At 42.8% G+C, this 25,403-nt stretch overlaps 1 protein-coding gene across 2 annotated transcripts in view; it reads left to right on the top strand.

The window, feature by feature from the left end:
* Positions 1 to 25,403, top strand: part of LOC143773991 (cytosolic phospholipase A2 delta-like) — a 91,211-nt gene that overhangs the window by 26,128 nt on the left and 39,680 nt on the right. For both annotated transcript variants that reach the window (XM_077261295.1, XM_077261289.1), the window contains exon 2: positions 6,766 to 6,835. In XM_077261295.1, coding sequence (XP_077117410.1) covers positions 6,766 to 6,835 — 70 coding nt within the window. The remainder of the gene's footprint in view (positions 1 to 6,765; positions 6,836 to 25,403) is intronic.

The raw sequence follows: 25,403 nt of genomic DNA, 5'->3' as shown, positions 1-25,403 counted from the left end.
TTCTGAGTTGGTTCCTCTGTTTTTTCAGAATGTTGTACGATTGCACGGTATTCCTGAGAATATTGTTTCTGACAGAGGTACCCAATTTGTGTCTAGATTTTGGCGGGCATTCTGTGCTAGGATGGGCATAGATTTGTCTTTTTCATCTGCTTTTCACCCTCAGACTAATGGCCAGACCGAGCGGACTAATCAGACCCTGGAGACATATCTGAGGTGTTTTGTCTCTGCTGACCAGGATGATTGGGTTGCTTTTTTGCCATTGGCAGAGTTCGCCCTCAATAATCGGGCCAGCTCTTCCACCTTGGTGTCCCCGTTTTTCTGTAATTCGGGGTTTCACCCTCGATTTTCCTCCGGTCAGGTGGAATCCTCGGATTGTCCTGGAGTGGATGCGGTGGTGGAGAGATTGCATCACATCTGGGGGCAGGTTATGGACAATTTGAAGTTGTCCCAGGAGAAGACTCAGCGTTTTGCCAACCGTCATCGTCGTGTTGGTTCTCGGCTTTGTGTTGGAGATTTGGTGTGGTTGTCTTCTCGTTTTGTCCCTATGAGGGTCTCTTCTCCTAAGTTTAAACCTCGGTTCATCGGCCCTTATAGAATATTGGAGATTCTTAATCCTGTTTCTTTCCGTTTGGACCTCCCTGCGTCCTTTTCCATTCATAACGTTTTTCATCGGTCGTTATTGCGCAGGTATGAGGTACCTGTGGTACCTTCAGTTGAGCCTCCTGCTCCGGTGTTGGTTGAGGGTGAGTTGGAGTACGTTGTGGAGAAAATTTTGGACTCTCGTGTTTCCAGACGGAGACTCCAGTATCTGGTCAACTGGAAGGGTTACGGCCAGGAGGATAATTCTTGGGTCAATGCATCTGATGTTCATGCTTCTGATCTTGTTCGTGCCTTCCATAGGGCTCATCCTGGTCGCCCTGGTGGATCTGGTGAGGGTTCGGTGCCCCCTCCTTGAGGGGGGGGTACTGTTGTGAATTTGGATTCTGGGCTCCCCCGGTGGCCGCTTGTGGAATTGGACTTGTCATCCTCTTTCCTGTTTCACCTGGTTCCATCAGTAGTGGGTGTCGCTATTTAAGCTCATTTCTCTGGTGGTTTCTTGCCGGTCACCAATGTTATCTGATGCCTCTCAGTGCTTGTTCCTGCTTCTAGACTACTACTAGATAAGTTGGACTTTTGTCCATGTTTTGTTTTGCCTATTTGTTCCAGTTCACAGCTGAAGTTTTGTTACTGTGTCTGGAAAGCTCTCGTTGATCAGGGATTGCTACTCTGGCGTTATGAGTTAATGCCAGAGTTTAAGGTAATCTCTGGATGGTGTTTTGTTAGTGTTTTTCTGCTGACCATGAAAGTATACTATCTGTCTTCTGCTATCTAGTAAGCGGACCTCAAATTTGCTAAGACTATTTTCCTGCTGCGTTTGTTGTTTCATCTGAACTCACCGTCATTATATGTGGGGGGCTACTGTCTTCTTTGGAATATTTCTCTAGAGGTGAGCCAGGTCTTATATTTCCCTCTGCTAGCTATTTAGGTCTTAGGCCAGAGCTGGGCATCTAGCTATAAATAGGAAATGCTACCTGGCTATTTCTAGTTGCGCGGCAGGCTTAGTTCATGGTCAGTATAGTTCCATCTTCCGAGAGCTTGTCCCTCTATAGGCTTGCTATGATCTCTGCCTGCAGAGATCATGACAGGTAACTCTAGGTATCTCGCCTACAATGCGCAAAACAGCACAGAGACAAGCCTCAAAACTTCTGGAATAAGGTAATTTGGAGTGATGATGAGCCCAAAATTGAACTTTTTGGCCACAACCGTAAACGTTACATTTGGAGATAGGACAACAAGGCCTATGATGAAAGAAACACCATTCGTACTGAAAAGCACGGAGGTGGATCGCTGAACGTTTTGGGGATGTTTGAGCTACAAAGGCACAGGAAACTTGGTCAAGGTTGAAGGAAAGATGAATGTAGCATGTTATAAGCAAATACAGGAGGCAAATTTGCACTCATTAGCCCGGAATCTGCGCATGGGATGTACTTGGACGTTCCAACATGACAACGATCCAAAGTACAAGGCCAAGTCAACCTATCATTGGCTACAGCAGAACAAAGTAAAGGTTCTGGAGTGTCCATCTCAGTCTCCTGACCTGAATATCATTGAGCCACTCTGAGGAGATCTTAAGCATGCAGTTCGTGCTAGACAGCCCTGGAAGTTACAGGAACTGGAGGCTTTTTTCCAAGAAGAGTGGGCAGCTTTACCCTCTGAGAAAATAAAGAACTTCATCTATAACTACCACAAAAGACTTCAAGCTGTCATTTATGTTAAAGGGGGCAATACATGGTATTAAGAAATGGGGTATGTGTTAGGTGTCGAGTTCCCGCCGCTGCATGCACAGAGGGAATCTCGAACCATGTACTCTGCGGTCTCCCATTCTTCCCCTGCTGCAGAGGAGCCTGCTCAGCAGAGATGTCGCTTCCAGCATCTTGCTCAAGCTGATGCTGAGTGTCTGGTTACTGCTGCCCTCCCAGGTTCAGCTATTGTAACCAGCAGTAATCAGCGTCGAGCAGATGCTCCAGGGACCAAGTCCTGCTTTTGGTCAAATGAGCATGCCCGTGGGACCACCTCTCATTGGAGGTCACATGTTCAGTTCCTGAAGCGATCCTGATTGGACCATCGGGAAGGTCCCGGAAGGACACAGCTATAAATAATAATAATAATAATAATAATTTTATTTATATAGCGCCAACATATTCCGCAGCGCTTTACAACTTATAGAGGGGACTTATACAGACAACAGACATTACAGCATAACAGAAATCACAGTTCAAAACAGATACCAGGAGGAATGAGGGCCCTGCTGCTCGCAAGCTTACAATCTATGAGGAAAAGGGGAGACACAAGAGGTGGATGGTAACAATTGCTTTAGTTATTTGGACCAGCCATAGTGTAAGGCTCGGGTGTTCATGTAAAGCTGCATGAACCAGTTAACTGCCTAAGTATGTAGCAGTACAGACACAGAGGGCTATTAACTGCATAAAGTGTATGAGAACATGATGGAGGAACGTGATTATGTTGTTTTTTATTAATAGGCCACACAGGGATAATTAGGTTAATGCGTTGTATAAAAGGTTTGCATGGTCGCTCGGCCATGCGCTAGTATAAAACTAAAATCGTGTGTGGATGTGTGTTTGATATCTGGTGCAAGCTCCTAATTACCCCCCTCCCTAGCATTGTTTCATGTTTGAGCTGACTAGCGCCAGAATGTGCCATCCAGCACTAGGCATGAGAATACTGTGTGAACTAGCAGCGTCCGTCAGTGCGGTGCCGTGCGCAATTAGTGCAGTTTCCAGGCCCTAGTTAAGGTGGTTAGTGGCGTCCGCCAGAGCGGCGCTGCGTGCACCTAGTGCGCTAAATCTATTGGTTTAGTTTTTCCCTGGCACTGCAGTTGCGGCGCCGAGTGCTAGTGGGTCTAGAGGGACTCTAACCCTGTGTCCTTGGGGCAGAGTCCTGTGACCTAACACCAGCGTTCACTCAGAGGTATTGCGGCCCTGTAAAGCAACAGGGTTCGCCTCCTTACATGCCGGCTGAAGTTAACCCATGTGTGTTCACATTATACCGCCATACAGTCCGCCATTACTGAGCAGCAGGTGTCATCTCTGCACGGTGGACTCTGGGCTGCAAACGCACCATATATCTTCCTTTATATTATTTGGTGCGTTCCGCCAGCCCTAACAGTATGTGAACTTTTGATCAGGGTCATTTGGATCTTTTGGGTTGTCATTATTATTTAAAAAGAGAAAACACAGTAGTTTGACAATAAGTATTACTATTATATGTTCTTTCTGATAGATAGAAACAAACAAGGTTACAGTAGATATATAGATATACAGTGGGGCAAAAAAGTATTTAGTCAGTCAGCAATAGTGCAAGTTCCACCACTTAAAAAGATGAGAGGCGTCTGTAATTTACATCATAGGTAGACCTCAACTATGGGAGACAAACTGAGACAAAAAAAACCAGAAAATCACATTGTCTGTTTTTTTATCATTTTATTTGCATATTATGGTGGAAAATAAGTATTTGGTCAGAAACAAACAATCAAGATTTCTGGCTCTCACAGACCTGTAACTTCTTCTTTAAGAGTCTCCTCTTTCCTCCACTCATTACCTGTAGTAATGGCACCTGTTTAAACTTATCATCAGTATAAAAAGACACCTGTGCACACCCTCAAACAGTCTGACTCCAAACTCAACTATGGTGAAGACCAAAGAGCTGTCAAATGACACCAGAAACAAAATTGTAGCCCTGCACCAAGCTGGGAAGACTGAATCTGCAATAGCCAACCAGCTTGGAGTGAAGAAATCAACAGTGGGAGCAATAATTAGAAAATGGAAGACATTCAAGACCACTGATAATCTCCCTCGATCTGGGGCTCCACGCAAAATCCCACCCCGTGGGGTCAGAATGATCACAAGAACGGTGAGCAAAAATCCCAGAACCACGCGGGGGGACCTAGTGAATGAACTGCAGAGAGCTGGGACCAATGTAACAAGGTCTACCATAAGTAACACACTACGCCACCATGGACTCAGATCCTGCAGTGCCAGACGTGTCCCACTGCTTAAGCCAGTACATGTCCAGGCCCGTCTGAAGTTTGCTAGAGAGCATTTGGATGATCCAGAGGAGTTTTGGGAGAATGTCCTATGGTCTGATGAAACCAAACTGGAACTGTTTGGTAGAAACACAACTTGTCGTGTTTGGAGGGAAAAGAATACTGAGTTGCATCCATCAAACACCATACCTACTGTAAAGCATGGTGGTGGAAACATCATGCTTTGGGGCTGTTTCTCTGCAAAGGGGCCAGGACGACTGATCCGGGTACATGAAAGAATGAATGGAGCCATGTATCGTGAGATTTTGAGTGCAAACCTCCTTCCATCAGCAAGGGCATTGAAGATGAAACGTGGCTGGGTCTTTCAACATGACAATGATCCAAAGCACACCGCCAGGGCAACGAAGGAGTGGCTTCGTAAGAAGCATTTCAAGGTCCTGGAGTGGCCTAGCCAGTCTCCAGATCTCAACCCTATAGAAAACCTTTGGAGGGAGTTGAAAGTCCGTGTTGCCAAGCGAAAAGCCAAAAACATCACTGCTCTAGAGGAGATCTGCATGGAGGAATGGGCCAACATACCAACATCAGTGTGTGGCAACCTTGTGAAGACTTACAGAAAACATTTGACCTCTGTCATTGCCAACAAAGGATTTATTACAAAGTATTGAGATGAAATTTTGTTTCTGACCAAATACTTATTTTCCACCATAATATGCAAATAAAATGATAAAAAAACAGACAATGTGATTTTCTGGATTTTTTTGTCTCAGTTTGTCTCCCATAGTTGAGGTCTACCTATGATGTAAATTACAGACGCCTCTCATCTTTTTAAGTGGTGGAACTTGCACTATTGCTGACTGACTAAATACTTTTTTGCCCCACTGTATATTGCTGACTTGGGACATTATCATGGCAGGCAGAATGAACTCATCCTTTGTACATATTGCAGGCTCCAGTCAGTGAAGTGGAACCATACATATACGTAACATATAATACAATGCAGATATCTGATAAGAATATATTTACTATGTCATTTGGGGCATAATGTTCATACTTCTCTTTTAGCTCTGACTGTGCTGGAGAAGAACTATAGGCTTCAGGGCATGAAAAATGCTCTAATCCTTTGGTTAATTGCTTGTCATACTCAATAATGAGATATTTAACATTGAGCACAGATTATACGAACAATGGAAACTGCAATGGTGTTAGGTATTTCAGGTAAACAATAGGTACTTTTCAATGTTCTCTCTTATTCATCATTACTCCACTGGCTGCGATTACTAATAGTGTCCTAGCACTATGCACAGTAGATGGAGGTACTGAATCTTTTAATTATTCTCTCAGATGATGTTATTCCCTATTTCCAAAAATTTAAGTAGCACCTTTGGAACTAATTGGTTTATTTTATTTTCCTGTTGAAATCTAACATCTGACCAGACTTTACTTGACTGTCGGCCTGCCACCTATACCAATTTGATTGATGACCAATGTAGCCAATATCTAGAGATTTAGCTAAAGCCTCGGAGAGAAGTAGTAGTGTACATATTGGTTTTCATCCAAGTTTCCCATTGATACATAAAATAATGGATGCCTAAATAATGCAGTACATTTAACAATATGACATAAGAGAACTTCTAGTTACTTTTCTTTTGTACAGGGGTGGGGAAGAGATAATGCAGTTTGAACCTGTCAGGACCCCCATGCCCTCCAACCCAGCAGTGTTCACTTATTTATGAGCAAATTCCTTGCCTATCCAGGCCTGTATAACATTTTTCTGTAAAATTTAGGTTAAAAAAGTTTTTAAATTGTCAGTGTTTCCCATGCTAATGAAGGATTTGACTAGTTGATGGGGCGTTAGTTGGCCCAGGCTAGTCAGCCCTCTTTCCACGTTCTCACGCCACTGTGGGCGTGCTAACATAATTTGCAGGAGCTGTCATCATCGACACTCACACATCTACTAGAAATGTATGGCATATCCTACATATATCCCATAAGTGTTCAATAATTCATTAAAGCCTAAGACCATGTAAGGACACTGTTGTATTTTATTTTAACTTTATTAGCATAAAATGGATTTTGTTAATGAGACCGGAATCACATAGATGTAGATGTTCTCAAACGTTTGCAAAATTTTGAATTAATTCAGTTGACCAAAATATTTACAGGAGGAGGCATCAAACTATGAATTAAGTGTGAGGATTCTAAATGCTCAAAACATCCACGGAACAGATGTCGGTAAGTTATCCCTTTTTATCATGCAAGTCTAACAATCGATTATAAGCTCTGTCTGCATCATTGGCCCTGAAAAAACTAGTTTTTAGTTTATGTAGTGTTTACATTTTATGCAATCTGTTTAAAACCTGTTTCTTTCAATAAGAGGAGCAATGAGCACCGAGGACTTTATTTTCTGTGCTTGTCACCAAACCGGCACCAACCCTAATGAATCTCGTATGAGAGAAGAGCACAGGATGGTCATGATAATTGGCGTTGTTTATTGCATCAGATACCACCCATAACTAAGTGCAATGTTTTGACAAAAGTTGCCCTTTTCAATGAGGAATATGTGCAAAGGGGATATTAGAGTAAAATGAGCACAAAGGAAATATATATACACAATAAATATAGCATTGCATACATACACATTTTCTAAAACTCACAAGCAGCTTTGACATTTTTGTTAATTAATATTGTTTAATTAGAACCCTGGGCATAACTCTATGAAATTCAGGGATAGCAGTGGCTCCCTAACCCTGGTTACTAAGGGGTCCAAAAGCTTCTCTACTCCATAAGAAGACACTATTGTTGTAAATAGATTATAACAGGTGGATGCCGAATTTTTAACCCCTTCACCCCGAAGCCTGTTTTCACCTTCCTGACCAGGCCAATTTTTTAAATTCTGACCACTGTCAGTTTATGAGGTCATAACTCTGGAACGTTTCAATGGATTACACTGATTCTGAGATTGTTTTTTTTTTGTCACATATCGTACTTCAAGATAGTGTTCAAATTTATTTGATATGACTTGCGCTTATTTGTGGAAAAAATTGGAAATTTGGTGAAAATTTAGCAATTTTCCAACTTTTAATTTTTTGCTCTTAAATCAGAGTTGTTACACAAAATGGTTAACCCCTTTCTGACCTCGGACGGGATAGTACGTCCGAGGTCAGAAGCCCCGCTTTGATGCGGGCTCCGGCGGTGAGCCCGCATCAAAGCCGGGACATGTCAGCTGTTTTGAACAGCTGACATGTGCCCGCAATAGCGGTTGGTGAAATCGCGATTCACCGGCCGCTATTAACTAGTTAAATGCCGCTGTCAAACGCAGACAGCGGCATTTAACCGGCGCTTCCAGCCGGGCGGTCGGAAATGAGCGCATCGCCGATCCCCGTCACATGATTGGGGGTCAGCAATGCTTCTGCATTGTAACCATAGAGGTCCTTGAGACCTCTATGGTTACTGATCGCCGGTAGCTGTGAGCGCCACCCTGTGGTCGGCGCTCACAGCACACCTGCATTTCTGCTGCATAGCAGCGATCTTATGATCGCTGCTATGTAGCAGAGCCTCCCATGGAGGCTATTGAAGCATAGCAAAAGTAAAAAAAAAAAGTAAAAAAAATGCGAAAAAAAAATAAAATAAAAAATAAAAGTTTAAATCACCCCCCTTTCGCCCCAATCAAAATAAATCAATTAAAAAAAATCAAACCTACACATATTTGGTATCGCCGCGTTCAGAATCACCTGATCTATCAATAAAAAAAAGCATTAACCTGATCGCTAAACAGCGTAGCGAGAAAAAAATTTGAAACGGCAGAATTACATTTTTTGGGGCATCGCGACATTGCATTAAAATGCAATAATGGGCGATCAAAAGAACGTATCTGCACCGAAATGGTATAATTAAAAACGCCAGCTCGGCACACAAAAAATAAGCCCTCAGCCGACCCCAGATCATGAAAAATGGAGACGCTACGAGTATTGGAAAATGGCGCAATTTTTTTTTTTTTTTAGCAAAGTTTGGATTTTTTTTTCACCACTTAGATAAAAAATAACCTAGTCATGTTAGGTGTCTATGAACTCGTACTGCCCTGGAGAATCATAATGGCAGGTCAGTTTTAGCATTTAGTGAACCTAGCAAAAAAGCCAAACAAAAAACTAGTGTGGGACTGCACTTTTTTTGCAATTTCACCGCACTTGGAATTTTTTTCCCATTTTCTAGTACACGACATGGTAAAACCAATGATGTCGTTCAAAAGTACAACTCGTCCCACAAAAAATAAGCCCCCACATGGCCAAATTGACCGAAAAATAAAAAAGTTATGGCTCTGGGAAGGAGGGGAGCGAAAAACGAACACGGAAAAATGGAAAATCCCAAGGTCATGAAGGGGTTAATAAACCACATTTCCCAAATGTCTACTTTACATCAGCACGATTTTTGAAACACAATTTTTTTTTTATTAGGAAGTTATAAAGGTTAAAAGTTGACCAGCGATTTCTAATTTTTACAACATAATTTACAAAACCGTTTTTTTAAGGGGCCACATCACATTTGAAGTGACTTTGAGGGGCCTATATGACAGAAAATACCTAAAAGGGACACCATTCTAAAAACTGCACCACTCAAGGTACTCAAAACAATATTGAAGAAGTTTATTAACCTTTCAGGTGCTTCACGGGAATTTATGGAACGTGGAAGGAAAAAATAAACATATAACTTTTTTTCACAAACATTTTCCTTTAGATCCAATTTTTTTAATTTTCTTAAGGTCATCTGGAGAAATTGCACCATACAGTTTGGTGTGCAATTTTTCCTGAGCATGCCGATACCCCAAATGTGGGAGAAAACCACTGTTTGGGCTCACGACAGGGTTCGGAAGGGTTGGAGCGCCATTTGACTCTTTGAATGTGAAATTTGCAGGAAAAATTAGCGGATGCCATGCCACGTTTGGAGAGCTCCTGATGTGCCTAATCAGTGGAAACCCTCCACAAGTGACACTATTTTGGAAACTAGACCCCTTAGAGAATTTATCTAGATGTGAATTGAGCACCTTGAACCCCCAGGTGCTTCACGGAAGTTTATAATGTTGAGCCATGAAAATAAAAAAAATCCAATTTTTTTCCCACAAAAAAATGGGGGGGTTTTTAGCCCCAAATTTTGTATTTTTTCACAAGAGTACACGGGGAAAATGTGTTTTTCAATTTCTCCTGAGTTTACCGATACCACATTTGTGGTTGAAAACTACTTTTGAGGCACAGTGCAAAGCTCAGAAGGGAAGTAACGCCATATTACAGTACAGATTTTGCTGCACTGGTTTGAGGGTGCCATGTCACATTGTGAGGATGCCGCCACAGGGGGATACGGGGAATATTGACCTATTTTCGCTATTGGTAGAGAGGGACCTCAAGAAACTTGGGAAAAAGGATTGGTATAGTGAGGATAATCTCACAGAGAATGAAAGGGGGGCACTGGACACCCTCAAAAGAAATGACCAACTTATTGTTAAACCCTCTGACAAAGGGGGAAACTTAGTCCTTATGGACCATTTGGAATATCGCACTATGTGCACTACCATCCTGCAGGATAAAACAACATATGAGATACTTGAAAGTAACCCACTTGAGGCCTTCAAGAGTGAATTGAGGCTAATTCTGGAGGAAGCTATATCCCATAAACTTATTTCATCAAGTGAATTTGACTTCATGTTACCTAAGTGTCCCTTGGTGGCGACATTCTACACACTTCCCAAAGTACACAAGGGGTGCCACCCCCTTAAAGGACGTCCTATCGTTTCGGGGGTGGACTCCTTAACACAAAATTGTGGAATCTATGTGGATCAGGTTCTCCGTCCTTTTGTCACCTCCATCCCGTCTTATCTGAGAGACACGTCCGATCTGCTACTCAAACTAGAAGGAATGCACTTGGGGGAAGATACGTGGCTAGCTTCGATTGATATTGAAGCACTTTACAGTAGTATCCCACACCAAGCAGGGATAGATGGGGTGAGATATTTCTTACAACAAAGATCAGTTACGTGCTGGAAGCACAATGAGTTTGTGCTTAATATCCTCAGATACATCCTTACCCATAATGCATTCAGTTTTGATGGTAAGTACTTCCACCAGCTCAGGGGCACCGCGATGGGGTGTCCCTGTGCCCCATCGTATGCAAATATGTTCCTGGGCTGGTGGGAGGAAACCGTAGTCTTTGGAGGTGATGATAGATGGTGGGATGAATATATATCTATTTGGTATAGATATATAGATGATGTGTTTTTGGTGTGGACTGGTCCTAAAGAGAAGTTTGAAGCATTTATGAGCCATCTAAATGTGAATAATATCGGTCTTAGGTTCACTTCTGAGATTGCGGATGGGGAATTGGCATTCCTAGATTTGAAAATTGTTAAAGAACAAAATGGAGGTATTGCCACCAGTATTTATAGGAAACCGACGAGTACGAATAGCCTGTTGCATTGGCAGAGTCACCATCCTACCTCCCTCAAGAGAGGGGTCCCTAAGGGCCAGTTCCTTAGGTTGAGGAGGAACTGTTCCAGATATGATATGTTTAAAAGTCAAGCAGGGGACATGTATAACAGATTTAATGAGAAGGGTTACCCAAGACATGTTCTTAATAGAGCTTATGATGCTGCTAAAAAATCTGACAGACAAGCCCTTTTGCAGAAACACACAAGAGGGAACTCTAATGACACTCTAAGGATCATTGGTACATTTGATACACAACATCAGGAGATCAGGAGAATCCTCTCTAGGCACTGGGACGTACTGAGATTTGATCCGGATCTCAGGGACCTTGTGGGGGAGCGCCCCAATATCACGTTTAGAAAGGGTAAATCCATTAGAGACATGTTGGTCCATAGCCAGTACCAGAGACCAAAGCCAAGGGACATATGGCTAAATAGGAGACCATGTGGTTTCTTCAGGTGTGGGGACTGTAGTCTATGTAAATGGATGAGACCCTGTAAAAGGTTCCAAAGTGCAACTACGGGTAAAACCTTCTACCAACGTGAATTTTCTAATTGCAAAACAGAAGGTGTAATATATGTGGCATCCTGCTCCTGCCCGAGAGACTATGTGGGAAAGACCAAGAGGGAGTTCAGGAGAAGAGTGGGTGAGCATATGGGAGATATCCGTAATAAAAGGGATACCCCACTGGCCACACACATGCACACCTACCATAGTGAGGATCCAACGGCTGTGGGATTCACGATCATAGAGGTTGTTAAGGTGAACCCAAGGGGGGGCAACCATGATAGAATGATCCTCCAACACGAATGTGAGTGGATCTTTAGGTTAGAGTCCCTGGAGCCAAAGGGACTGAATGAGCAGATATCATATGCATGTTTTCTGTAAATTTTGATATGTGGGGGGTCAACCTATATGCGAGCATTTCTTGAATTTTTGGTCTTGTGGAATGGAACCGAGCCATACCAGAGTCTTGATGGATTCCCTATATATATGGGGAATCACATGGATTTCCATGATATATATAAGTGGGCATCATCCCTATACATATCCGTATATATACCTGCTTGTAGTATTTACCGCTTAGCTTCATCTGGATCCTCTGCTACCAGATGAATCTTTTTGGTCTTATTCATTCCTTAAGCTAACTGTGGGGAGGTCAATAGGCACGTTATGTCTTATATCTGTCGGAATATCCGAAAAAGATGTAAGGGTTGCTGCTAACCACCGTTATGTGGGTATAAAAATTTGGACACACACCTATAATCCTGTGATACCTCTAATAAGTATAGCACCTGATGATGGCTCTATGCTAAAGCTGGGGACAAGGACTACCCCCAGTGAGGGTACAGATGGGAGATATCTATAACTTCTGTGCATGTTTTTTTGAATAGTATGAGCAGGGCCGGACTGGGACTAAAATTCAGCCCTGGCATTTGAAGTTACACAGGCCCACTTGTCACATGGTGACTGTATAATATCTTTGTACACTTGTAGGCAGGGCCGGTTTTAGGCAAAGTGGGGCCCTAGGCAAAGTTTAAAATGGGTCCCCAAATGCTAACATATTGCACATCACACAGAAGCCTTTCTGTTGTATTTACGTGCGCTGAGTTCAGGCCGCTAAACGAGTTTGATCGACAATACTGAAGTTGTTCAACGCTTGTTTCCCGGCCTCTTTCCACCAGCTGAGGAATAATGATGAGACAGAACGATCACTAATAGATCACCATACAGTATCATGTTTTCAGCAGCACATCTACAGTTTACACCGGTGATGTGCTGCTGACAACAAGGCTTTTTGTTCCAGCAAAAACAATCCGAATATGCAGCATTTTACTTGTTTAGTAAAATACACCCCATAGTCCTCCATATATTATAATGTGCTCCATAGTCCTCCATATAGTATAATTCACTCCCTATAGTCCTCCATATATTAAAATACACTGCTCAGTCCTCCACATAGTATAATACACTCCTCATAGTCCTCCATATAGCATAATACAATCCTCATAGTCCTCCATATAGCATAATACAATCCTCATAGTGCTCCATATAGTATAATGCACCGCCACAGTCATCCATGTAGTACAATTCACTTCCCATAGTATAATGCACCCCATAGTTCTTCATATAGTATAACGTATTCCCCATAGTCCTCGATACAGTATAATGCAGCCCACATATAGTATAATGCAGCCACCCCAGAGTATAATGCAGCCACCCCAGAGTATAATGCAGCCACCCCAGAGTATAATGCAGCCACCCCACAGAGTATAATGCAGCCACCCCAGAGTATGTAACCCCCATAGAATATAATACAGCCCACCTCCCCATAATATATAATGTAGCCCCCCATAGAATATAATGCAGCCCCCCATAGTATATAACGCAGCCTCCCCCATAGAATATAATATACCCCCACAATAGTATATAACACAGCCACATAGTACATAACATGGCCTCCCCCATAGAATATAATATACTCCCCATAGTATATAGCAAAGCCCGCATATTATATAGCACAAACCGCATAGTATACAGCACAGCCTGCATACTATAGCACAGCTCGCGTAGTAGATAACACAGCCCACACAGCAGTATTCAGCACAGACCACACAGTAGTATACAGCACAGACCACACAGTAGTATACAGCACAGCCCACGTAGAAGTATACAGCACAGTCCACACAGTAGTATACAGCACAGCCCACAGAGTAATATATACAGCACAGCCCACAAAGTAATATATACAGCACAGCCCACAAAGTAATATATACAGCACAGCCCACAGAGAACTATATACAGCACAGCCCACAGAGAACTATATACAGCACAGCCCACAGAGAACTATATAAAGCACAGCCCAGAGTACTATATACAGCACAGCCCAGAGTACTATATAAAGCACAGCCCAGAGAGTACTATATACAGCACAGCCCAGAGAGTACTATATACAGCACAGCCCAGAGAGTACTATATACAGCACAGCCCACAGAGTACTATATACAGCACAGCCCACAGAGTACTATATACAGCACAGCCCACAGAGTACTATATACAGCACAGCCCACAGAGTACTATACACAGCACAGCCCACAGAGTACTATATACAGCACAGCCCACAGAGTACTATATACAGCACAGCCCACAGAGAACTATATACAGCACACAGTAGTATATAGCACAGAGCACAGCCCACAGATAACTATATACAGCCCACAGTAGTATACAGCACAGAGCACAGCCCACAGAGAACTATATACAGCACAGAGCACAGCCCACAGAGAACTATATACAGCCCACAGTAGCATACAGCACAGAGCACAGCCCACAGATAACTATATACAGCCCACAGTAGTATACAGCACAGAGCACAGCCCACAGAGAACTATATACAGCACAGAGCACAGCCCACAGAGAACTATATACAGCCCACAGTAGCATACAGCACAGAGCACAGCCCACAGATAACTATATACAGCCCACAGTAGTATACAGCACAGAGCACAGCCCACAGAGAACTATATACAGCACAGAGCACAGCCCACAGAGAACTATATACAGCCCACAGTAGCATACAGCACAGAGCACAGCCCACAGATAACTATATACAGCCCACAGTAGTATACAGCACAGAGCACAGCCCACAGAGAACTATATACAGCCCACAGCAGTATACAGCACAGAGCACAGCCCACAGAGAGCTATATACAGCCCACAGTAGTATACAGCACAGAGCACAGCCCACAGAGAACTATATACAGCCCACAGCAGTATACAGCACAGAGCACAGCCCACAGAGAACTATATACAGCCCACAGCAGTATACAGCACAGAGCACAGCCCACAGAGAACTATATATAGCACAGAGCACACAGTAGTATACAGCACAGAGCACAGCCCACAGAGAGCTATATATAGCACAGAGCACACAGCAGTATACAGCACAGAGCACAGCGAGCTATATACAGCCCACAGTAGTATACAGCACAGAGCACAGCCCACAGAGAACTATATACAGCCCACAGCAGTATACAGCACAGAGCACAGCCCACAGAGAACTATATACAGCCCACAGTAGTATACAGCACAGAGCACAGCCCACAGAGAGCTATATACAGCCCACAGTAGTATACAGCACAGAGCACAGCCCACAGAGAACTATATACAGCCCACAGCAGTATACAGCACAGAGCACAGCCCACAGAGAACTATATACAGCCCACAGCAGTATACAGCACAGAGCACAGCCCACAGAGAACTATATATAGCACAGAGCACACAGTAGTATACAGCACAGAGCACAGCCCACAGAGAGCTATATATAGCACAGAGCACACAGCAGTATACAGCACAGAGCACAGCGAGCTATATACAGCCCACAGTAGTATACAGCACAGAGCACAGCCCACAGAGAACTATATACAGCCCACAGCAGTATACAGCACAGAGCACAGCCCACAGAGAACTATATACAGCCCACAGTAGTATACAGCACAGAGCACAGCCCACAGAGAACTATATACAGCCCACAGCAGTATACAGCACAGAGCACAGCCCACAGAGAACTATATACAGCCCACAGCAGTATACAGCACAGAGCACAGCCCACAGAGAACTATATACAGCCCACAGCAGTATACAGCACAGAGCACAGCCCACAGAGAACTATATACAGCCCACATCTCTTCTCTTCCTCCCCTCACCTCCTCCGAGAATGGCCCCACAGTCCAGAAAAAAAAAAAAACTCTCCTCACCTCTCCTCGTGCCCAGCGTTGCTTCCTGGTTCCTGCTCCTGTCTCAGCAGCTGCAGTCTGCCCGGGACACAGCAGGTGCGCGATGATATGACGTCATCGCGCACCCGCAGTGTCAGAGGCAGAGCGGGGAATGATGGGAGAGGAGCGTCTGTAGACGCTCTCTCCTCCATCATTGCATTCAACTGTACCGGCGTCTATACGCCGGTATAGTTGAATGCGACGGCGGGGGCGGCGGATTGAGCGGCCCACCACTGGCACCGGCCCTTCTGGCATTTGCCAGAAGTGCCCTATGGCCAGTCCGGCCCTGAGTATGAGCCAGGCGTAGGCTCTATATACAGTGCCGCTGGAATTACACTGCTGCCCTTATGGTGGGGTTTGATGTATATAATGAGAGCTGCAGCTATAGTAGTGATCAGGCAGTATATTTTGCCTAAAAAATATTGAAGGAATGTCTGGTATTAGTCTTACTGAGCTTAATATAGTTGAATATCTGTGTGCTATTTGGGAATCCACGGGATTGTGAATGGTGGGTCATCAGCAGCTGCTCCGTGCTGGGTATCGTTGTCAGGGTAACACATTGAAGAAGTGACATGCGCAGTGCGCTTTATTCTGTCATACTTGCCCGCTTCCTGTTATGCACCATTGCCGAGGCAATCTGCTGTGTGGGGGACGCGCGTAGTATGTTCCATCAGGCGCGCTTGATATGCAGTTAAACCCTGAAAGCGGAAGTGGCCGTGTATCGGCGTCATCAGAGGGCGGCCCCTTACTGGTGATGTGCGGTCCAGGTTAGGCATGCGCAGTGACTTTGTCTGTGTCCCGGAGCGGACATGCGCAGTTGATTGCCCAGAACGCCACAGGAAATGGGAAGGAGGGGTCCTCTACAGGATACGGTTGGCGGTGATTACAAAAGCAGGTACTTTTCTATCGGCAGATTGCTTACCATCAGATATGACACGTATCATTTTCACATCGGGCCTCCTGATGAGCCGGAATGGGCGAAACGCGTAGAGGCATTAAAGTATAAGGGCATATGGGGAGCCACCGCTGAAATCGGGAGATGAGTATCTATATATCCTATTTTTTATGGTGTTGATGCAAAGCATGATATAAACACCGGATTTGCTGTTGTTGCAAGAGATCTAAATGAATGACGCATCTAATCAATTTAATTGGTATATATTCTGCACAACAGTGAATACATAGGGTACTCAGGCTTATATATCTAAGTGATCTCCTATAGTGTGGTTATATATGGTGTCCCCAACAATTGCCGTGTGTTCATACAAGGTTTTTAATATTGGGGATATAGCTTTTCCCTAGCACAGGCAAGTCCTATGTATTAGTGATAGAGGATCCTCTAGCTTATGGGTAGAGGCTCTCACTAGCGGCGGTAGGGTGTAGTAGGGCCACTAGGGCTAGTCATCGTGGAGCGGGGGCGCCATAACGCTCCCCCCTAGGGCGTCAACCTCCGCAGTCAGGCAGGGGCGCATCTAGTGGCTTGTGCTAGGGTTATCTAGTTTATATTGCCCTTAGTGTTTGGGTATTTTTTGTTTGAGCACTTTTTTGTGTTTTGGTTGGGTTTTGGCAGTTTGCCTTGTTTTTAAACAATACAATACGTTTTTATGTTAGGGCAATTTCTATATGATTTGTGCCATGTCACATTGGCAGAGCCCCTCAGATGCCAGAATAGCAGAACCACCCCTAAAGTGACCCCATTTTACAAAGTAAACTTCTCAATTAATTAATTCAGGGGTGCAGTGATCATCTTGACACCACAGGTGTGTCACAGAATTTTATACCATTGAGCAGTGAATAAAAAAATAATTTACATTTTTACCACCAAAATTGTGTGCTGGCCCCAAATTTTACATTTTCATACTGGGAAAATGGCAAAAATGGCACCAAAATTTGTCCCACAATTTCTGCTGAATGTAGAAATACCCCATATGTAGCTGAACAGTACTACTTAGCCATACGGAGAGACTCGGGAGAGACGGAGCGCTATTTGCATCCTGGAGCGCAGATTTTCCTAGAATAGTTTGATGACCCCATATACAGAGTCCCTAAGTGCTAGAAAAGCAGAATTCCCCCTCACGTGACCTCATTTTGGAAATTATACCCTTTGGGGAATTTATCTACAGGTTTAGTAATCATTTTGACTCCTTGGGTGTTTTCCAGAAACAAGCAGTAATGGATGTTGGTGAGTGAAAATTTCAAACTGCCATTGTAGTGACCAGAGCATTATGCCCAGCTCATGCTTCTGGAGACACACACACCTGTAAATTAGGCGGGCTCTCATCACTACAGAAATGACAAACATGTGGGTGCTAAATGTTGTTTAGGCACACTGGGGCTCAGAAGGGGAGGGGGCATTTGGATTTGGGAGCGGAGAATTTGCTGAATTTCTTTGGGAGGGTTGAGGAGCCTTTTCGCTTTTCTAGAGCCTTTGTACTACTAGTAACGTGGAATCACGAATAACGTTTGGGATCACATTTATCCGGCGCTCTACGCTGACCACTTACTTTGTGATTTACATCTAAATCTCTGAGTGTTGTGATTCAGATGAAACCCCCGAGGGATCCATTCACTATAATGTGGCAGCACATTTACTCTGGACTCAGTCTGGCATCTGTTCAGCCTTGTCCTTCTTTACAGGAGTGCACAAAACTGTGGCCGACGTCACTTTTATGCAATCCAAAAAAGATGGACACCACTGGATCACAGGTCCTATGGCATCCACAGTGCCTCCATCTGCCTCATTATAGGGAATCTTCTACCAGAGGTTCCGTCTGAATCACGTATTTCATAGATTTACACGGAAACCCCGGTGTAAGAGCTCAGCGCAGAGAGCAGGATAAATGTGTGCTGAGCCTTACTGCGATCTTTGTGACGCAGAATGAAGAAATCAGCAGCAGGGGAAGAATTGGTTAGGCGACTTTATTCTTTGGGTCGGTGCGATTACAGCGATACCAGATTTATATTGGGTTTTTATGTTTGACTGCTGTCACACACTAAAAGAAGCCTTTTATTGCAAAAATGCATCCCAATATTTTGATAGCTATAATTTTTCCATATTTCAGCCAACAGTCATGTTATGGCTTGTTTTTTTGGAGAACGATTTGACACGTTTATTGGTACCATTTTCGGACACATGACTTTTTTTGATCGCTTTCTATTCTGATTTTTGGGAGGGAGAATGAGCAAAAACCAGCAAGTCAGGATTTTTTTTTTTTTTTTAATGTTCTGCTTGTGGTAAATTTGATAAGGCAGTTTTATTCTTCAGGTCCATACGACCTACAGCAATACCCCATTTATATTTTATATGTTTTGACACTTTTACACAATATAAACTATTTTATAGAAAAAATTATTATTTTTGCATCGCTTTGTTCTGAGAGCTATAACTTTTTTTATTTTTCTGCTGATGGAGCTGTATGGTGGCTTGATTTTTATGGGGCAAAATTACATTTTCAGCAGTTCTATTTTTATTTCCCTTTCTCTTTTTTTATTGCACTTTTTGTTCGGCAATATGATGACAAAGCATTTTTTTTTGCCTCGTTTTTTATTTTAGTTTTTTACTGTGTTCACTGAAGGGGTTAACTAGTGGGACAGTTTTTTTTAAATAAATGTATTTATTGTAAAAAAAAATAAATTTCTTTTTGTTCTTTATTTGGGTTTTTTAACAAATATTTTTACACTTTTTAATAATTTTTTTAAAACTTTTTTACATTGTCCCAGGATGTCATGCTCTGTATTCCTTGTGCACTTCAGGGCATCAGATCAGTGTCTGACAGGCAGGGAAGGAGATGTTTCAGGTCCTGCTGTGAGCAGGCACTCACAAGCCACCTTCCCTGCAGGACCCTGAAGGTCCCCGCGGCCAGATTGGGGCCAGGGGTCTCCATGGAGATTATCAGAACAACATGATCGCATCACGTTGTTCTTATGGGAGCATTCAGGGTGCCCCCTCCCTGTGTGCGATCTCCTTGATGTCGCTGTCACTATTGACAGTGGCATCAGAGGGTTTAAACGCCCACAATACACCGATCGTGGGCGTTGCTGCAGGGTGTCAGCTAAAGGAAGGTTAAAAATATATCATGAAAATGCCCGGAAATGTTTTTGAGAGTTTTCTCATAGTTTTTGCTTTAGAAAAGAAAATCTGCAAAGCATTGTCTTAATTGTTTAAATGGAATTTAAATAAATAACTAAATAATGACCATAAAAATAGCTAGAGAAAAAAAGGCACAAAAAAAGGACAGGAAACAACAAGAAAAATCTAAAAAAAACCTTCAGATTTACAAAACTCCAAAGAAAAGAAGCGATTCCGAAAGCAACTACTGCTTTAAAAAAAAAGATAATTTTGGATGCCGTGGATGGAGGGTGGCTGAGCATGAACAGCTCTCTCCATTCACTTCTTTGGGAGTTCTGTAAATAGCTGAGATCAGATATCAAGAGGTGGAAACCAGACCTATTAGACATTATGGCATATCCTTCACCGAAACATGAATGTTCTAGTCAGTCATAAATTCAGGTTAGAAATCTTTCACATAATTTAATGAATGACGACTTTTAGCTGCTCACTTTCGACAGGGCGTACAAAGGTTTCCAGCGCTTGTGGGTAAACCCTTTATCTTTCTACAGGCGCATAGCCTGGCGCAAGTGGATAGCATGAAGAGTTCAGAACCCAAATTAGGTAGGCATCTAGATACTTTTATTAAAGGAATTTTATCCCAAATTTCACCCACAAGCAAAATCTACTCAATAATAAGGATGTGAGGTTCTTAGGAAGGGAAATTGAAGGGTCCAGGCAAGTGGAGAGAGGATATATCAGGGTTTGAAACAAAAGATTTTCTAAAAGCCACTCTGACTCAAAAGAAAACGATCCCTTATAATAGCTACACTGACATGGCTTACTGATATTCTACAGGGCAAATATAAGCCCTCACATACAATCAAAGATGTCTGCTGGGACTACCTATTCATGCTCCAAGTGTGGTTCAGCTAATACAGATATTCTACATCACTTGTGGGGGTGCATGCATATCCAGAAATTATGGAAAAGCATATTACATTACTTTTAAAATTAACACAACAGTGGTCGGTTTTCAACATCACAGAATTCCAAGGATCCCAGAATTCCAAGCGGCGGAAGTTCACCGACCTCCATATTGGGACACTCAAATAATGGGTGTCTCAATATGGAAACTGCTGGTGGTACCAGCCTCTTGCGCGGTATCCCCAGCGGAACACCGTCACATCACACACACACACACACACTCACACAATGTATACGCCATACGCACCACACCCACAAACACACACTGTATATGCCATACGCACCACACACACACACACTGTATACGCACCAAACACACACACACTGTATACGCCGTAAGCAGCCTCTTGCGCGGTACCACCAGCGGAACACTGTCACGAACACGCTGCCACCAGGATCAGCCGAATGATTCACTGACTGCCGTCATCTTTGTACAGGAGGAGTGCATGCCCAGTTTTAATGTGACCGCCGCTATCTGTCTGCACAGAGATGGCAGCGGAGGGTGGGGAGGTTGGAGGTGGGTGAGCACATGGGGGGGAGAGATTCTCAATGCTGCAAAGCCTGCCCCCATCGTGACATTACCGCCCTCCCGATGCGATAGCATCGCGCTTCTGTCTAGTGAATTATATATTAACCCCTTTCTGACATCTGACATACTGTCCCGTTGAGGTGACCTGGGACTTAATTCCCAGGGTAGTACATCAAAGGCGATCAGCCGCGCTTACAGGGGGAGCGTGGCTGATCGCGGCCGGCTGATTATTACAGCTGACATCCGGCACTATGTGCCAGGAGTGGTCACGGACCACTCCCGGCACTTTAACCCCCGGAACACTGTGATCAAACATGATTGCAGTATTCCGGCAGCATAAGGAAGCATCGCGCAGGAAGGGGGCGTCCTCCTCCCTGCAGGCTCCGAATCCAAGATGGCTGCGGGGGTCCTGCAGGGAGGTGGCTTGCGAGTGCCTGCTCACAGCAGGCGCCGGCAAGCCTCCTACACTGCCTGTCAGACACAGTGCTTTGCAAAGTGTCAGATCAGCGATCTGACACTATAGAATGATGTCCCACCCTGGGACAAAGTAAAAAAATATATATATATTAACATCTGTAAAAAAAATATATATATCCTAAATAAATAAATATATATATATATATATATTGTTCCAATAAATAAATTTCTTTATGTAAATAATAAAAAAAACAATAAAAGTACTCATATTTAGTATCGCCACATCCGTAACGACCCGACCTATAAAACTGTTCCACTAGTTAACCCCTTCAGTGAACACCGTAAAAAATAAAAATAAAAAAAAGGCAAAAAACAATGCTTTATCATTATACCACCAAACAAAAAGTGGAATAACACGCAATTAAAACAACGGATATAAATAAGCATGGTACCGCTGAAAACGTCATCTTGTCCCGCAAAAATCGCGCCGCCATACAGCGTCATCAGCGAAAAAATAAAAAAAATTATAACCCTCAGAATAAAGCGATGCAAAAATAATTATTTTTTCTATAAAAGTTTTTATTGTATAAAAGCGCCAAAACATAAAAAATGATATAAATGAGGTATCGCTGTAATGTATCGCTGGTATGTCTGTGGACCAAAATATGGAAAAATTATAGCTCTCAAAATGTGGTAACACAAAAACTATTTTTTGCAATAAAAAGCGTCTTATAGTGTGTGACAGCTGCCAAACATAAAAACCCGCAATAAATAGTAAATCGAACCCCCCTTTATCATCGCCTTAGTTAGGGATAAATAATAAAATAAAAAAATGTATTTATTTTTATTTTCCCATTAGGTATAGGGCTAACGTTAGGGTTAGGGCTAAAGTTAGGGTTAGGGTTGGGGCTAAAGTTAGGGTTAGGATTACATTTACGGTTAAGATTAGGGGTGTGTCAGGGTTAGGGGTGTGGTTAGGGTTATGATTGGGATTAGGGTTGGGATTAGGGATAGGGGTGTGTTGGGGTTAGGGGTGTGGTTAGAGTTGGGATTAGGGTTAGAGGCGTGTTCAGGTTAGGGGTGTGGTTAGGGTTATGATTAGGGATGGGATTAGGGTTAGGGGTGTGTTGGGGTTTGGAGATAGAATTGGGGGGTTTCCACTGTTTAGGCAAATCAGGGGCTCTCCAAATGCGACATGGCGTCTGATCTCAATTCTAGCCAATTCTGCGTTGAAAAAGTAAAACAGTGCTCCTTCCCTTCCGAGCTTTCCCATACGCCCAAACAGGGGTTTACCCCAACATATGGGGTATCAGCGTACTCAGGACAAATTGGACAACAACTTTTGGGGTCCAATTTCTCATGTTACCCTTGGAAAAATAAAAATTTGGGGGCTAAAATAATTTTTGTGGGAAAAAAAGATTTTTTATTTTTACAGCTCTGCGTTATAAACTGTAGTGAAACACTTGGGGGTTCAAAGTTCTCACTACACATCTAGATAAGTTCCTTGGGGGGGTCTAGTTTCCAATATGGAATCACTTGTGGGGGGTTTCTACTGTTTAAGCACATCAGGGGCTCTGCAAACGCAACGTGACACCCACAGACCATTCCATCTATGTCTGCATTCCAAACGGCACTCCTTCCCTTCCGAGCTCTGCCATGCGCCCAAACGGTGGTTCCACCCCACATATGGGGTATCAGCGTACTCATGACAAATTGGATATCTTTTGGGGTCCAATTTCTCATGTTACCCTTGGGAAAATACAAAACTGGGGGCTAAAAAATCATTTTTTGTGAGGAAAAAAAGATTTTTTATTTTCACGACGCGTTATAAACTGTAGTGAAACACTTTGGGGGTTCAAACTTCTCACAACAGATCTAGATAAGTTCCTTAGGGGGTGTACTTTCCAAAATGATGTCACTTTTGGGGGGTTTCCACTGTTTAGGCAAATCAGGGGCTCTCCAACCGCGACATGGTGTCCCATCTCAATTCCAGTCAATTTTGCATTGAAAAGTCAAACGGCGCTCCTTCCCTTCCGAGTTCTGCCATGCGCCCAAACAGTGGATTACCCCCACATATGGGGTATCAGCATACTCAGGACAAATTGCACAACAACTTTTGGTGTTCAATTTCTTATGTTACCCATGGGAAAATAAAAAATTGGGGGCAAAAATATCATTTTTGTGAAAAAATATGATTTTTTTATTTTTACGGCTCTACATTATAAACTTCTGTGAAGCACTTGGTGGGTCAAAGTGCTCACCATAGATCTAGATAAGTTCCTTAGGGGGTCTACTTTCCAAAATGGTGTCACTTGTAGGGGGTTTCTACTGTTTAGGCACATCAGGGGCTCTCCAAACGCGAAATGGCGTCCTATCTCAATTAAATCCAATTTTGCATTGGAAAGTCACACGGCGCTCCTTCCTTTTCGAGCTCTGCCATGCGCCCAAACAGTGGTTCCCCCCACATAAGGGGTATCTGCGCACTCAGGACAAATGGTTCAACAACTTTTGGGGTCCAATTTCTCCTGTTACCCTTGGTAAAATAAAACAAATTGGATCTGAAGTAAAAATTTTGTGAAAAAAAGTTAAATGTTCATTTTTTTAAACATTCCAAAAATTCCTGTGAAACACCTGAAGGGTTCATAAACTACTTGAATGCGGTTTTGAGCACCTTGAGGGGTGCAGTTTTTAGAATGTTGTCACACTTGGGTATTTTCTATTATATAGACCCCTCAAAGTGACTTCAAATGTGATGTGGTCCCTAAAAAAACATGGTGTTGTAAAAATGAGAAATTGCTGGTCAACTTTTAACCCTTATAACTCCCTAACAAAAAAAAAATTTGGTTCCAAAATTGTGCTGATGTAAAGTAGACATGTGGAAAATGTTACTTATTAAGTATTTTGTGTGACATACCTCTGTGATTTAAGGGCATGAAAATTCAAAGTTGGAAAATTGTGAAATTTTCAAAATTTTCGCCAAATTTCCAGTTTTTTTTCACAAATAAACGCAAGTAATGTCAAGGAAATTTTACCACTAACATGAAGTACAATATGTCACCAGGAAACAATGTCAGAATCACCAGGATCCATGCAAGCGTTCCAGAGTTAAAGGGACAGTGGTCAGAATTGTAAAAATTGGCCTGGTCATTAACATGTAAACCACCTTTGGGGGTTAAGGAGTTAAGCAAATAGATTTTCTATGTGGATAGTGAGGTGTAGAGACATCTAATGTTTGCGTAACTTTGTCTAGACTTTTTAAATTCTCCTTATTATTATAGTTAGTTATGTATATAACATATCTGATTTTTGTAGAAGAAATTTTTACCCAGAGGAATCAGATTAGGTTTTGCGTTTACTCCTATGCCATATTCTAGTCGTTCTTGTTTTATGTATATAAATATTAACAGCAGGGTAGGCCAGAAATATATTTAAAACGTAACCTTTAATAATATCCCAAAAATTATTTAAAAAAAGGGGCTAAATAGCCACAATGCATAAATGGACAAGTATACCATATTTAGAAAATGCAAGTACTCAAAACCAACTGTGCTCAAAAACTGGTATGATCTCCCCA

This window comes from Ranitomeya variabilis, chromosome 1, assembly GCF_051348905.1.
Source record: "Ranitomeya variabilis isolate aRanVar5 chromosome 1, aRanVar5.hap1, whole genome shotgun sequence".
NCBI classification, from domain to species: domain Eukaryota; kingdom Metazoa; phylum Chordata; class Amphibia; order Anura; family Dendrobatidae; genus Ranitomeya; species Ranitomeya variabilis.
The sequence above is the reverse complement of the archived record's forward strand: the minus strand, read 5'-3'. Positions and strand labels throughout refer to the sequence as shown.